The sequence below is a fragment of the Theobroma umbraticum genome, unplaced genomic scaffold (genome assembly GCF_002168275.2).
Source record: "Theobroma umbraticum cultivar Fairchild unplaced genomic scaffold, ASM216827v3 scaffold_20.0, whole genome shotgun sequence".
Lineage (NCBI taxonomy): Eukaryota > Viridiplantae > Streptophyta > Magnoliopsida > Malvales > Malvaceae > Theobroma > Theobroma umbraticum.
In genome coordinates this window covers 1523160-1538181 of record NW_018397266.1, presented here as the reverse complement: position 1 = coordinate 1538181, position 15022 = coordinate 1523160, and the positions used below count along the sequence as shown (strand labels likewise).

General features: G+C 32.3%; 2 protein-coding genes across 2 annotated transcripts; one reads left to right on the top strand and one right to left on the bottom strand.

The window, feature by feature from the left end:
• The first annotated feature begins 1841 nt into the window (after positions 1–1841).
• LOC110423244 (anthranilate synthase beta subunit 1, chloroplastic-like) lies at positions 1842–6951 on the top strand. The gene is made up of 8 exons (XM_021437406.2): positions 1842–2144; positions 2243–2406; positions 3449–3519; positions 3669–3706; positions 3801–3911; positions 4102–4201; positions 5467–5602; positions 6506–6951. The coding sequence occupies exons 1-8, from the start codon at positions 2030–2032 to the stop codon at positions 6611–6613; spliced, it is 843 nt and encodes a 280-aa protein (XP_021293081.1). The 5' UTR covers positions 1842–2029; the 3' UTR covers positions 6614–6951.
• A 2217-nt stretch (positions 6952–9168) lies between these two features.
• LOC110423505 (putative xyloglucan endotransglucosylase/hydrolase protein 28) lies at positions 9169–11950 on the bottom strand. Its single transcript, XM_021437722.1, has 4 exons — positions 11528–11950; positions 11315–11415; positions 10526–10734; positions 9169–10005 (listed from the first exon to the last, which is right to left on the bottom strand). The coding sequence occupies exons 1-4, from the start codon at positions 11721–11723 to the stop codon at positions 9501–9503; spliced, it is 1011 nt and encodes a 336-aa protein (XP_021293397.1). The 5' UTR covers positions 11724–11950; the 3' UTR covers positions 9169–9500.
• Between the last annotated feature and the right edge of the window lie 3072 nt (positions 11951–15022).

Here is a 15022-nt window from a genome sequence, read left to right as displayed (position 1 = left end):
GATTGGACTTTCAGTTTATAAGAGTGAGAGTGCTTTTGACTATTGCTTATGAATGATTTTCATAAATATGAATGATGATGATAAATGTGTTACAAAATAATAAATATAAAATATTAGAGAGGAGCCTAATCTGTCATTATGGTTAAGTACAAATACAGTAATTTACCTAATCCCTCATTATGGTTAAGAAATCAAAGAGTGTCATGTGGGGAAAATTGAAATTACAACAACTAAAGGTGGAATTTATCCTAATTTTTAATATTTTACTTTATATTTTAAAAAATACAATTTATTAATTTATATTTTTTTAAAATATTCAAAACATTGAAGTCAAAAAATTTTTCTTTAAACTTTTAATATAGAATGAAAGGAGTATAAAATATATTATTCACAAAATGCATTACACTTTAATTATTATATATGTGTGTGTGCGTGCGTGTTCGGGCAAATTGACATTAATTAAGACAAAATGTTTCTTAAAATAGTAATTTCACTAACTTTAAAAGGTAACCATATCACCCATTTTTAACATATTTTCGTAACCAATAACAATAGATAACCATCATAGATGTTATAACAAGAATTACGACCATAATTAGAGAGTAATTAATGGATAACCATTAATCGGATTTTAAGATATTATAACACATATTAGTTGTATAAAGAGTGTGTTTTGATCCACAATTTTGATTTGATAAAAATTAAGTAAAATCTTGACATAAGTTTCACCAAACCAAATTTTATAGTTGTCACTAAATCATACCTAAGTTTCATGATAAACACTATACCAAATGCATGGAACCAAAACTCTAAAATTGGAAGCTCCACAAATCCAAAATCAGTAACAATTCTCCACCAAACCCCCAATTAAATCTCATTCGGATTTCCTCATAGGAATTGAAAGAGCTAAGGAAGATCTGATTCACCCATTTTTTAATATATTACCTTATTTTTTGAAAATTGTAATTTATTATCATATTATTTATAAAAAAAATTAAAAACACTTGAGTCAAAATATTTTTCTTTGAACTTTTGATATAGAACAAAAGAGTGTAAATATGTCAATTAAATGACTCATTATATATATATAAATTACTTTGTATAATTAAAGTTATAAAAAAATGTAAACATATGCATATTAAAGATTAAGACAAAATATTTTTAAAATAATAATTTAATTTTTAACAAATTTCCATAGCCAATAAAGATAGATGACTATTAATCGAAGTTTAAAATATTATAACAAGTATTAGTACCATAATCAAGGAGTTTTGATCCCCGAACTTGATTTCGTAAAAGTTACCTAAAATTTTAACATAAATTTCACCAAACCAAATTTCATAACTTTGAATAAATCATATGTAAATTTCATCATAACTTTTAACAAGCCAATGAATGGGAACAAAACGCCATTCTCTCACAATTCCCAAATCAGTACCAATTCTTCACCAAAGCTCCATTGAATTCTCATTCATATTTCTTAATAGGGATCGAATCACTAAGGAGAATCATTTTTACCCAAAAAAAGGTTAAAGTATTCAAATAGTTTCTACATTTATGCATTTTTATTAATTTAATTTTCATATTTAAAATAAAAAAAATTAATTTTTTAAATTTGAGAATTTAAACAATTTAATTTCTCAGCTAAACCACATCTAATTTTACATTATGATATGAGTTGATGTGGTACTACTGCATCATCAAATTTATAACATCTAATTTTTAAATTTAAAAAATTAAATTATTTCGGTTTTAAATACGAGTATTAAATTAATAAAATGCATAGATACAAAGGCTATTTAAATACTTTTGACTCCAAAAATTGTCACTTGCAATGCTGCCCATGCCCTTTTTCAAACAATACCATTTTAAGACTTGAGTGATGACTCCTCTATAAAGAGCATCGTACTGTGACGTTGAAGGGAACCAGAAAACTTTCAGAGTGGAATCTTCTCTGAAACTGAGCAACCTTTCAGAATCGTGAAGCCTGAAAACGCCTTCTCTGCTTTGTTTTTCTCTTCAGAAGAAAATGGATGCTACTGTTATAATGCGTTCATCTCTGGTTCAACCAAAACCTTCACTATCTGCTAAAACCCTTCAAAACCCATCTCTGTCTCGCCTATCCAGGCTCTCTCCTCCATCAAGTCGTTCTTTTCTCTCCATCCTTCTTTGAGATTTTTTTGCCTTTTTTCTGTACAGAGCATGAAAAGAAGGTTCATTTTTTTATTGTTTTGTTTTGCAGGGATTGGATTTGTGGCCAAAAAGAGAACTGGGATTGTTGGAAAAGCGTCATTGTCATCGGCTGTATCGGACTCAAGCGCTTCACTTTTGGAGAATAAGAAAAACAAAAGGAATCCTATTATCGTCATTGACAATTACGATAGTTTCACTTACAATCTTTGCCAGGTATTGATTGCATGTTCAAAATTTTGTGCCTTTTTCTTTGTCCAATCTTTTGCCTTCTCTGGATTATGTTCTGCTTGAGGTCTTGATTGTGGAATGCTGTTTGATTGTTTATAAATCTCTATATAAACAATAGAGAACAGAATTACTTGTTGGCAGGTTTATGTGCAATTTATTATAAATTTATGTGAGAGAATATATTTTGATTGTTAGGGAAGACTTGAAATATTAATTAAAATTAAGAAACCCAATTAAAACCAGTATAGTAGAACAAATTGTACTGTGTAGATTTTTTTCCTTTTATAACAAATCAGAGAAGATACATATGTATGTATGTTTGTATGTATGTATATATGTATGTATATAGTGTGAGTTTATTGTTTTGTGGTATAATTCTAGTTTGTTCTCTGACGAGGGAAGGATTTGCATTCGATGGAGGTGCTTCATCATAATGATTTTACTTAATAAAACTGTTGTGACTTTATTATGGCTGCGATTGTAAAATGAAAGCATATTTGGTTCGAGGTTATTGGTAAGAAACATGTTATGATCAAGAATCTGATATGTCAATAGTGTTTCTGCTGAATATCCCTATGGTGTGGTAACTGGTGAGTCCAATTTGGTATCATTGATAATGGAGGTCACCCAGTTTGATGGTCTTGATTGATGAAAGTCAATAGCATGCAACAATTTTTTATATTTGCGGCACCACTGATTAATTGGTGAGACATTAGCAGCATAGCAATCAAAAGTGATTTTTTTTTTCTGACAAGAATTAGCACTGAAACCGAGTGACATTTGGCATCCAGTATAGGGAATCATCCCTACCTGGCTCATCTTTCTCCTTTTAAGCAGATATGGTATATTTTTTATTGTTGCCTTATGAAAGGAGTGATAAGAGTTTACCTAAGAATTTTGGCACTTGAAATGTCGTATTCTTCTTCTACATTCTGAACTTTTTTGTTTTATTGATCTTCTAGTCTTTACGAAGTTGTATTCTTGACTAAGAAAAGAATATCCTCAGAATTTGCCTTTAATTTTGTAGTATATGGGAGAGCTTGGATGTTACTTTGAGGTTTATCGAAATGATGAGTTAGCTGTAGCAGAGCTGAAAAGGTAAGAATTACCTTTTGCCTATTGCAATATCCGTTATCAATCCACTTCTGTAACATGATGGTCACCCGGGCAATTAATGATTATGTGTTAGCATATTATCTATAAGTATTTGATGCGATAAATGACAACATTTCTTGTTATTTTTGTAGGAAAAACCCTAGGGGAGTGCTTATCTCCCCTGGTCCAGGTTAGAGTTTGCTATTTCTTATAAACTATACATAAATGAGGCATAGGAATTTATCATGTTTAAGCATTTTATACACTTTGTATCCTTTGTATAGGCATACCCCAAGATTCTGGAATATCTTTGCAAACAGTTTTGGAGCTTGGACCTACTGTACCTTTGTTTGGTGTTTGCATGGGTTTGCAGTGCATTGGCGAGGCTTTTGGAGGTTAGTTTTCTAGGATACCTTAAGTAACTGTTATTCATATTAATTTCATCATTTTCTAGATTATCTCAACATTTATTCAAAGAGAGGTAGATGGGAGAACAATTTATACTTGTGTCCTTATATCATGGAAGCTGAGCTGGTTGCTTGTGGGATTTTAATACAATCTATTTGACTTCATTGCGAAATGCAGGAAAGATAGTGCGTTCTCCATATGGTGTTATGCATGGCAAAAGTTCTCTTGTTTATTATGATGAGAAGGGGGAAGATGGGTTGTTCACTGGATTGCCAAAGTATGTAAAGTGTGCTTAAATTCTTGCTTGTGTAGTCCAATTAGTTTGACATGATTCTCCTTTTAAAATTCTTAAAGTGTGCTTAAATTACTTGCTTTCTGTATTCCAATTACCAATTCATTCAAATTTGTTTTTATAGAGATTGTTTCTTGAGCTTTCTTTTTTCCTTTCAAATATAGAGATCCTTAGCAGCACCCTTTTCCTATCAAACTCATTTCGACTGTACCTTTAAATTAGATGCAGTCAAACTTTCTTCCATTTACCCTATCTCCTTTCATTTTCATCCCACAGCCACTTGAGCTCTAATTACAATCACATTTTACTCTCAATTGTTGGGTTGATGTGTCAAAAGTCTTATCTCAAAGGGAAAGGAAGAGAAAAGAGGAGGAAGGGCAGTATTATACTGAAGAGTTTGATATGAAGGATAGTCTGGACAAGTAAAAGCCCTGGATAATATTCTGGTTTTAACTTTAAAATTTCAAATTCCACTATTTCTTCTGATGCCTCTTGACAGGAAAACGTTCTTGAGTTTTTGACAAAGCATTTTACACCTACTAACCCTTTTTTATTAATGTAATAAATCTCTGGTATTAGTATATTGCTGTTTAAGGGTCTGAAAGTCCATAGAACTCTATATAGCATGTTAGCTGTGATGTTCATGCAATACAAAGTATGTTACACAATCACATAGTTAAATAAATAGCTAGCTAATAATTTTTTACATTTGTTGTGGCTAATGCAATAATTAGAGTAGTATAAAAAAAGGCTTATTTTATTAAAATATATATTAGCAAAAGGAATGTGAGAATGGTGAAGAAGAGAAGAGCATTAATTGATTACTAAAATTATGTTTGTGTTACAAAAATCATTGTGTCGCTTTGAGGCCTAGGTGTAGCTGTGAGACCGGTTGTTGAGGTTGGGGGTCAATTAAAGCTGAGGACAAAGAAGGCTGGTTGCATAAATTCCAAATAATGTCTGTGTATATTGTGGCTGTTAAGCAATATGCAATGCTGATATTGGGAAAATAATACCAATCTCTCTCTCTGCACCTCCCACCACCCTTGTGGAGTAATGCATCACTGTTGCACACACTTGGTCAAATCAAAACCTCATTTTCCTTTTATGCTGCTATTCTTGTGTTTATATTGCTAGACATTTGTGAAGCATCAATTAAGTTACGTATTAAGTTAAAGAATTTCCAATTTATTTTCATTCATTACGTCTCATGTTATCAGTAGTTCTTACTATCATTGTGCCTATTTCAGCCCTTTCAACGCTGGCCGATATCACAGCCTCGTGATTGAAAAGGAAAGTTTTCCTGGGGAAGAGCTTGAGGTTACCGCATGGACAGAAGATGGACTGATAATGGCTGCTCGGCACAAAATATATAAGCATCTACAGGTAAGATTGCCATCTCTTTTACTTGTAACATCTTAATGACTACAATGATTTGTTGAATGAGAAGATAGACTACCATCAAATTAGTTACTAACTGATTTGCTGGTGGGAGTATGTTTGCTGTGCTGGAACTGATTTCTTTACTTAAATTAGTTACACTTCTTCTAAGATTTGCTGGTGGGAGTATGTTTGCTGTGCTTGACCTGATTTCATTACTTAAATTAGTTACACTTCTTCTAAGATGTTGTATCGTATGGTATTTCCAAATTACCTTTAGGTGTCAATTTGATTCTTTTTGCTGGGGTCAAAACACATGCACTCCAATTGGCTCCTTGGATAGGATACCTTTATAAGCATCACAAAAGGGCAATGCTGGTTGTTTGTGCTCTCCTTGTGTCACTTTTATTGCATTTTAAAACCATGAAAGTTTTGCAGTCAATTCAGCATTAAATGACAGTAATGCTTGTAGATAGCTCCTATGACTTGCTGAATTTTGCACACCTACTATAATCTGATTCCATGCTTACCAGTTTGTTAGAGAAAAGATTCTAAAGCTGCCATCAGAACAAATTCTAAGGAGCTCCTAAAGATTGTTGTTTTAGATGATGGGTGTCTGTGTGTGTGTTAATAAGTGCTTTTTGTCATTTTTTTCTCTGCAATTATTACAGAAGAAAGTAGAGGAAAAGAAAGGACCCCAAAAACACCATATGCAGAGGCTTTAGAATGCCTTTTGACTTCCATGATTGTTATGCTTATTTGACACTTACCTTGTCTTCAGAATCATTTATTTAACCCATTTTTTGAGCTATGTTGGTTAGATATAGTTCTTCTCCTTTTACTTTTGTTTCAAGTTTAGGCTCACCAAATTAACTTTACTTTCATGACCAAATTGATTGAAAACTGTAGGGCGTTCAGTTCCATCCAGAGAGCATCATAACATCTGAAGGCAAGACTATTGTTCGCAATTTCATCAAACTGATGGAGAAAAAGGAGGCAGCTGAATCCCAGAATTAGAGGTCTTCTTCTGCATGGATGTACATCAGTCGTAGATGTCACATATCAGCGTAGGCAATATAATAGCTGATGGATAGCCTCATATCCTTTCCTTGTTGTTCCTTTTCTTCTGGCTAAAACTTTTCTGAAGGCATCTACCTCTTCTAGGTGGAAAGCATCTTAGGGATATTTATTTTATTGGAATTTCCTTTATGTTTCTTATTAACTGTCTGTTTCACCACACCAAAAAGGAAAAAAAGAAAGAAAAATCTTGTACATCGGCCACCATGGCATTGTCTTAATGATCATATAATTATAGATGAAGACATGATTTTGTGCAAGACTCATTACTATGTTATTTCTTGCAAACATGTAGTTTACAAGGATTAGTGAGAGGCAGGGGTTCATTATCTATTTCATATGACACCTCTGGATAAGACCAAATTTAGCCTTCACCTTCAAAGAAAGTTTTTGAATAGCAGGTATTAAAATTATATTGCACTTGGGTCTCTCTAAAAGCTAATCTTTGGATATAGTATATATACATGAAAAAAATCAACTAAAACTAATAACAATTTAAACTCTTTTCTTTCATTGGGGCTGAGCTGTGATCAAATGCAGAAAAGGGTAGCAGTCAGGTAACAGAAATTATGCATCTGTATCAATCAAAGAGCTGTAAAAGATTTGTGAGATGTAGCTTTCCATTGGGTTTGCACATGATTTATGTGAGTGCTCATGGATAACTATGAATTATGTGGTCTAAAACATTAGAATCATTTCTATATATTTCTCACTTAGAAAAGTTCTGAATCAAGTTGCTCCTCTATTCCACATCATTTGACAGCCAATTTTGAACTGGAATTGCAAAACTAAGAAAATTAAACTGAAGGGGTAGTGATGATCTCCAATGTCGACCCCTTCTCATCCTTCACATTATCATTTCCTTTTTAGTGGAAGACTACCCAAAGCATCCTTTCATTGAATTGAAGAGCCAAAACATAAAATCTAAAGTTCCTTGTACTACCAAAGCTTTAAATAGAAAAAAAAAATTAGGAAAATGTTAAAAATGTCTACCATAGAAAGAATTTTATAATTAACATAATCTTTTTTAAATTTGGATAAATTTCAGAGTCAATAGATTAATATGAATATCAAATAAATTTATTTATAGAATTTAAAAAAATTACTGTTAATTTATAAAATAATAATATTTTTATACATATAATAAGAAAGTTTAAATTAATTAATCATAATAATATGTTAAAAGTTACTTTAAATAATGATTTCTACCAAGGCAAGTGTGGAATTTCACAGGCTACCAAGACCAAACCATAGATTCTATTGACATTTGCCAAAAGACAAAACAATAAAAAGAAAAAAATGATAGAGTTTGCTAGAAAAGCAGCCTGGCTTACTTTCTGGAGAATTTCTTAGCATCAATGTTGTGTCACTTTGATTATGAACCCTTTTTTTTTTCTCTTTTATCTTTTAATTTCCAACAAAGTAGCCAATCTCAAATAGACAAAACAGCTTATGTGTTGTCTTATAATTGAATGTTACAAAGTCTGGGATTAGACAAAAGATTCCACTAAACCCATCACACTTTGTCTTTGCCTTAACCAATCTTCTTACTTACACTAAACTCTTTTTCTATAATGCTTAATTGTCATCTTGTTAAAAGTGATAACCCTGAATGCATTAATTAGCATTTTGTCTACAAAAATTTAAGTTGAAAGAAAACCTTTAAATGACACTTTGACCAAGCAAATACTGTCCAGTTGTAAAAGTGATGATGAAGCTTGAAGCCTGCCTAACAATGGAGCCTGTAAACGTGCTAGTTGCTTCACACTACAATTCCCTCACTCACAAGAAACAATTCTTGTATCTCAGGCTCCTAGCCGTCTCCCCACTTTACTTGCATCACACAATCCTTGAGGCTACAATTTTCAAATGAACAAAGAGGCAGGCTATTTATGGTGAAAAGTTCTGTTTTTATTTATCTTTACCTAGCCCTGATTGTAAAGAGAGAAATAATTTGTTTTTCCCTATGACTATTGAGTGAAAATATGAAAATCAAAACATTAAATAAACTCCCAACAACCCTAAATTGCTGGCCCTGTGACTATGAGACTAAGACCCTCAACTGCCTTTTTCATCTTCAAAGCCTCAAAGTTTGAAACCATGATGATGATGATGATCCATTGCATGATTTCAGCCCCAGAATCACATTTTCACCCTAAAACAGAAGGTCCAACGTGCAAGAGTTACCCTCCCCCACTTGTCACGTCTAACTGACCTTGGATTCCAACTACCCATTGACAAAATGTGCTCTGAACATGACAAGTCTGACTTTAAATATATATATATACATACAAACAAACATACAGATAGCCCCAAACTTTGGACATTAAATACAACAATTTTGGGTGTTACAGATGTTTCTTTGAACCACCAAAGAGATAAAATAAAATTAATAAAAACAAAAAAATAAGAAAGAAAATGCTTGGATGAGGTTTATATATTTGTTAAATTAAAAAAAGTGCAGTTAAAAAAAGAGAATAAATGGGACGCACAACTAAATAAAAGTATAAAGTCCATATACAATAAAATATTTATTGAACCCATGAGGGTGTGTAGAAAGTACAGAAAATCATCACCAAATTTCAATCTGTAAAAACCAGAAAGACAACATCAATGATAAAAATGAACTGGGAACCTACAAGGTATGACCTATACACATACCCACATCATGAAACATATAAGATCTCTATCACCCTCAATAAATATCTATGCTCTCTCCCCCTCTCTATGCACAAAACTGACCACCAACTAATCAAACTGAATGGAAAGGAGAGGAAAATAATGCCCACATGTAACCACAAAACAATTCTAGGTAAGGTCTCTTTATTTAGATGGAATCAGTCTGAGACCGGCTTGCTCGGCTGCGGTGGTGTCGTTTCCCGTGGTGGCGCCTGCCTCCTCCAAACGTAACCGGATCAAACTTTTTAAGCCTTTCTGCTTCCTGGGAATTGAGCACACACTCAGAAGGAGGAACCTTGTATCTGGTTTGGTCATAGCAATAGGAGTATGTCATGTGCTTCCTCCTAAAGCTATCCATCTTGCTTCTTTGTGATGGTGTGATAGTAGTAGAGAGCTCTTCCAAACTTTGGGTGCTATCACACCTCTTTGATGAAAATTCAATCGGATCAACCGTGCAGCCATGAAGGATCAGGTCAGAGAATTTGGCAACATAAGGAGCATATTTGTAATTGACTCTATATTTGCCACCATTAGTAGCCCAATCAGACCCATCCCATATTGTAGCATACAAAGACATTGGCTTAGAAGGGAAGTCTCCACCCATAGCAGCTGTTCTCTTAACCTCCCTGATGGGGATATTGTCTACATAGAATCTACAAAGAAAATAACAAGTATAAGAAACATAATCAGTAAAACAAAAACAAGAACAGGACAACCACCAGCTCTACACCACCAAATTATAAACATCGCCATAGATGTTGATGTTAAAATATGGATTATCAGTTAATAGAATCCTGAACTGCAATCTAGCCTAATCTCCTACAGTGTCACCGCTTTCCAAGCAAGCAGACCGAGATAGAACAATTTAGTTATGGTAATAGAAGAAAAATTGGTTGGTTGAAACAGGGGATACCATTATAAGCAAAACCAGAGCACACACTGTACAATATACAGACCTCCCAAACTAAGAAACCCCACCCTACATTACAAATAAACCACCACATCACACTCTGCAAAAAAGCAAGTTCCATACTTAATCATATGAAATTCATCAGTTAAAAATGTTGAGATTGAAGCAGAGAAGAAAACTTAAATATTTAACCAATAGAGGAAAAAGGAAAGCGAGGGGGCAACAAATTATAGGAGAGATGGGGAATAGATTTTGATGCTTACATGATATTAGAATCGGTCCAGAGAATCGTGTACTGATGGAAATCATCAGCAGGATCAAACCAAAGATTGTATCTTTCTTCTCTGCCAACACTGGTGCTTCCATTGCCATAAACATTGGTCTGAATCCTCCAATCTTTGCCTCTAATGTTACCCAAGAACTCAAAATCTATTTCATCATGGTTCTTCTCAAATATATCACCATTTGACATCTGTTATCCCAAAAACAAAATCTTTAAAACAGGCGATTCTTTTTATTTATTTTCAGGAGTTATATCCTTAAAAATAAAAACCTTTATAAGAAAATAATGTTTGAAAATGAGCTAGAAATTGAAATTAGAGGAAAAACTATCTGAAATTATTTTAATCAACCTGTAATTTTTTTTATAAAGCTTTTGACAGCAAAAATAATGAGAAAACTGTGTCAACTTCATCGTCATATCCATCAGGATTTTGATCAGGTTCCTGAACAAAAGAGATAAAACTCGAAATGCAGTCTTCGAGACACTATCAAACTCCAACTTGAACCATGAATTTGAAGTGAAGAAAACAGTGGCAAACTCATCTGAGTTCTAATAGTTTGATCAGAATTTTAAGCTAAAAGCAATGGATTAGTATCATACTAAAAATAAAAACAAAGAAATAGTTTTTTAAAGAAACTATTTGTTAACAGCAACCATGAATTAAGCCTCTAAGAAAACTATTTGTTAAGCCTCAAATAAAATTAATAGTTAGATAAATAAAATAAAAAAATATTAATCTTGAAGCAGAAGCTAGAACAAAGAAACTCACATAGAATGCAACCACAACTCCAGCAGTATAATCAGCAGGTAACTTTATTGATGCACTGAAGTAACCATGCAAGTAAAGGTCTTGTGACACAAATCCAGACCCTGTTTTTCACACCACCACCAAAGCAAAAAAATTCTTTCCTTTTACTAAAACAATAAAAGAAAGAAAACCCAAAAAGAAAACACCCAAAAAACCAGTAAAACGAAAACAAACCTGTTCTCTCGTTCAAAGACAAGTGAACAGCTTTACCATCTCTATGGATAACTAGATTATCATCTCCAAACAACTGAGAATACCCTTCATCAAATGACAGAATTGGAAGCCTCTTTTCAGACCCAGAAACAACAACAGAAAGCAAAGTCAAAACCAAGAACAAAGAAGAGCTCAGATAAGGTAACTTCATCACCATATTTTTTCTTTTATTTTTTTTTCTTCCTTGCTATACGGTTTTATTTTTTTTGCTCTTTCAAAGTGAGACTATATAGGAGAATAGAAGAGTATTAAGGAAGAAGGAGGAGAGATTGTTGAGAAAGAAAGAGAAGAAGAAGAAGAAAGGAATAATCTCTACATCTATGGGAGGCGATAGAGAGAGCCGAAAAAGGCCATTGAAAGGAAAGACAAGAGCAGGTCATTTTATTGGAGTGTGAAAGGGTGTTGAGCTGTTCATATGTAGACAGTTTTTTTATTAATATATTTCTTTATTTTTCAATGTATGTATTTTATTCTCTCTTTTTTTTTTAATTCTTACATTATATTTTTCATCATCATCATGTTTCTTTCCTAATTCCATCATTTTCCATCATTTATAGACTTTTTTTCTTTTAAATTACTTAATGTTTTAATTAGAAAAATTAATATTATTATTTTTTTGGTCTTGTGAAAGGAGGTTTGAGGAATCATACACTGAAGAAGTCAGAGCATAGTCAGTCGGCATGAACCTTTACTACCAAAAAAACAAATTAATTAAGTTATAAATATGTACATAAACAATTTAATATTAGTTTCTTTAATTTTGCTTTAAACTTTTTTGGTGTTTCTCTTTCTTTCCCATTCTAATTGTCCATTCAAAATCTCTTTCTACCATCACAAAGACTGATTTTAAATTTTTAATGGTGTACAAAAATATTTCCACTTGCATGCTTTTGAAAATGAAGGATGAAATAAAGATTGATTTCGATTTTTCGTTTCAATCCATTGATACAAATTCAAAAAGATAAGCGTTTTATGATTGTGATTAATTCTATTGCTATATTTAATTATTTGCTAAAATTGTGTGATAAAAAATCTTACATTAGACACTGATTTTCTTCTCCTTTGCTTTAGATAAGGAATAAATAAATTGAATCTTATTTATTTCCATATATTTTGTTCGCATAAGGTTTTTGTGATGCATTTGAATTCACACATTTATAGCATTTATCTTTTGAATTGTGAGTCTCAAAATTTTAATCAATTCCATGAAAATTTACTTCATGGAATGGAGTATGGATGTTCAATTTATTTCTGGTATGCCCTTAAATATCAAAAGACATTGAATTAATGTGTACGTTGCATAATACCCAACGAGACACTTTAGTGATTAAATTTCACAGGTATTTGATTCTCTTTGTACACTCTAAAGCCAAATCGATTTTCATATGCACCAGAAAAGAAAATAATTTTGCTCACATAAATTGCTATATTTTATTAAGAAAATTGAATTAATTTAGTGATATAGATATAATACAAGACTATCGGTTAGTTAGTTGGTTAGCTAGTTAGATTATAATATTGTTAGCTAGTTAAAGATGAATACAGTATTGTAATTTATCTAACTAACTAAATTTTTATAATTATCTTAACATCGACAAAATTCAACTTTAAACAAAAATAAATAATAAATAAATATCATAATTATTGAACTTCGTATTGGTGCAAAGTTATTAAAAATAATAATAATGAAAGAATTAGATAAAACTTAGCAATGGTAGATTTTCATTTATTCATATAAATTCCGGAGGAAAGAGGGTCGATGGCTAATAGTTAGTACTGAGAAGCATATAGTACAAATGCATTATTGCAAGTCTACTTTTTCAGCTCATGGGTTGAAGACACGTATCTTCATTAATTGAATGATATTTTTTATTTTATTTATTAATTATAATTAACTTTATTCTTACTAAGAAATGTTTACATTAAAGATGGAATCTGATTCAATTTTTTGGTTTTTTTTGCTTTAAAGCATTAGTAAGAATCAACTTCTTAAATCAATAATTTGGGGTCACTTTATCCCTCCTCCAAGGCTTCCAAATAAAAGTCATCCATAAGCTTGAAAATTAAAAACTTTGAAGTTTGAAGTCTTGAAAGAGGGATAAAGTGACCAAATTTTTTTTATAATAATACTAATTAAAAAAAAGCAAAGAATAAAAAAAAGGTCCACCAAGACAACAGTGGGCAATGCCCAAAGAAAGTGTGTAAATCATTAGGGTTAAAAATAATGATTATTAAGACTTTTTGGGGCAAAAAGAGGTTCTCCTTTTAATATTTAAATACAATTAACAAAAAAAGAAAAATAAATCTAAACTAAAAAAATTATAACGGGGAAGAAACCGCCCCGTTTCACGTGATTACTAAAGCGCCCTCCAATGGCCCACACATTTACTGATTTGCCATCTGCCGTGACTTCGAGCGCCCTTGCTTGCTGAATCGAGAGGATCAGGTGAGGGCATTTATGGAATAAAAAAAACAAAAGGAGAAGTGGCGCTGCCTATCCCCATCATCCGAACGAGAATCGCGTGGGGCCCCTAGCGTTTTTTCCTTAATTTCGGTGTGCCACTTGGGAAAACATGAACGGCATCAAATCGGCGAAGAGACGCGTCTTCCCAATCAAATCAACGGTCGAACATTTGTTTCTTTTCGCTGTTGTGGGCAAATAACAAAACGTGACTGCATTTAACTTGTACTGCTGGCACTGGACCGTTTCTTAACCAACGACACACGATTTCCAACACTAATCGAGTGCTTAGCTGATTTTTATGCGCTAATAAAACTTGAGCAGCAATAATTAAAGGCCAGAACGGGGAAATAAAAAGCTTTCAAATTTAGGGTTGTTGAATTTTCGAAAAGTCTATAGAAGTAGGACGCTGGCTTGGGTCTCCACTTTTTAGTGCTTTGCGGGATTTATGATTTAATGTTTAACTACTAACTGAAATCACAAATGCAACCCTTTTATCTTGTGGGGTTGGGGTGCTCAGTGCTGAACCCTATTTGTAGCTTTATTTGACTCTTAACACTATCCAATCCTTACAAGTTTTGTTAAGTACTTGTTAAGGAAAAGATCTTATTCACTGTTAAAAACAGCAGAAATCACTAATTTATTTTGTATTTTTCTGTCTGACATTGCGTCAGAGTAGACGCAATAGTACAACATATATATAAACAAATAAAAGATAAAGAATGATTATTTTGTGAAGGTTCTCCAATACAATTTTGAATAATAATTGTTGTCTAATATCAGTTTTAAAATTGGAGGTTAAAACTCTTAAATTAATGTATATACAATTTTTACCATTAGAACAAAGACCATATTTCTTTTTCAGTGACAGGGACTGTGTTTTATTTCTATATACTCCTATGACTATAAGATTTAATAAGTTTATTTTCTTTAAAAACTAGTTTGTAGTAGTATATGATTTCAATTTAAGATGATTTTTTCTGATTATGTTGCTA

Excerpts from the sequence above, each read along its gene's own strand:
- LOC110423505 (XM_021437722.1), bottom strand. The coding sequence starts at position 11,723 with ATGGTGATGAAGTTACCTTATCTGAGCTCTTCTTTGTTCTTGGTTTTG. Across the intron at positions 11,416-11,527 it reads GTCTTTGAACGAGAGAACAG|GGTCTGGATTTGTGTCACAA; the intron begins GTTTGTTTTCGT and ends TGTGAAAAACAG. Across the intron at positions 10,006-10,525 it reads TGGACCGATTCTAATATCAT|ATTCTATGTAGACAATATCC; the intron begins GTAAGCATCAAA and ends TTTTCTTTGTAG.
- LOC110423244 (XM_021437406.2), top strand. The coding sequence starts at position 2,030 with ATGGATGCTACTGTTATAATGCGTTCATCTCTGGTTCAACCAAAACCT. Across the intron at positions 2,145-2,242 it reads CAGGCTCTCTCCTCCATCAA|GGATTGGATTTGTGGCCAAA; the intron begins GTCGTTCTTTTC and ends TTTGTTTTGCAG. Across the intron at positions 4,202-5,466 it reads TTGTTCACTGGATTGCCAAA|CCCTTTCAACGCTGGCCGAT; the intron begins GTATGTAAAGTG and ends TGCCTATTTCAG.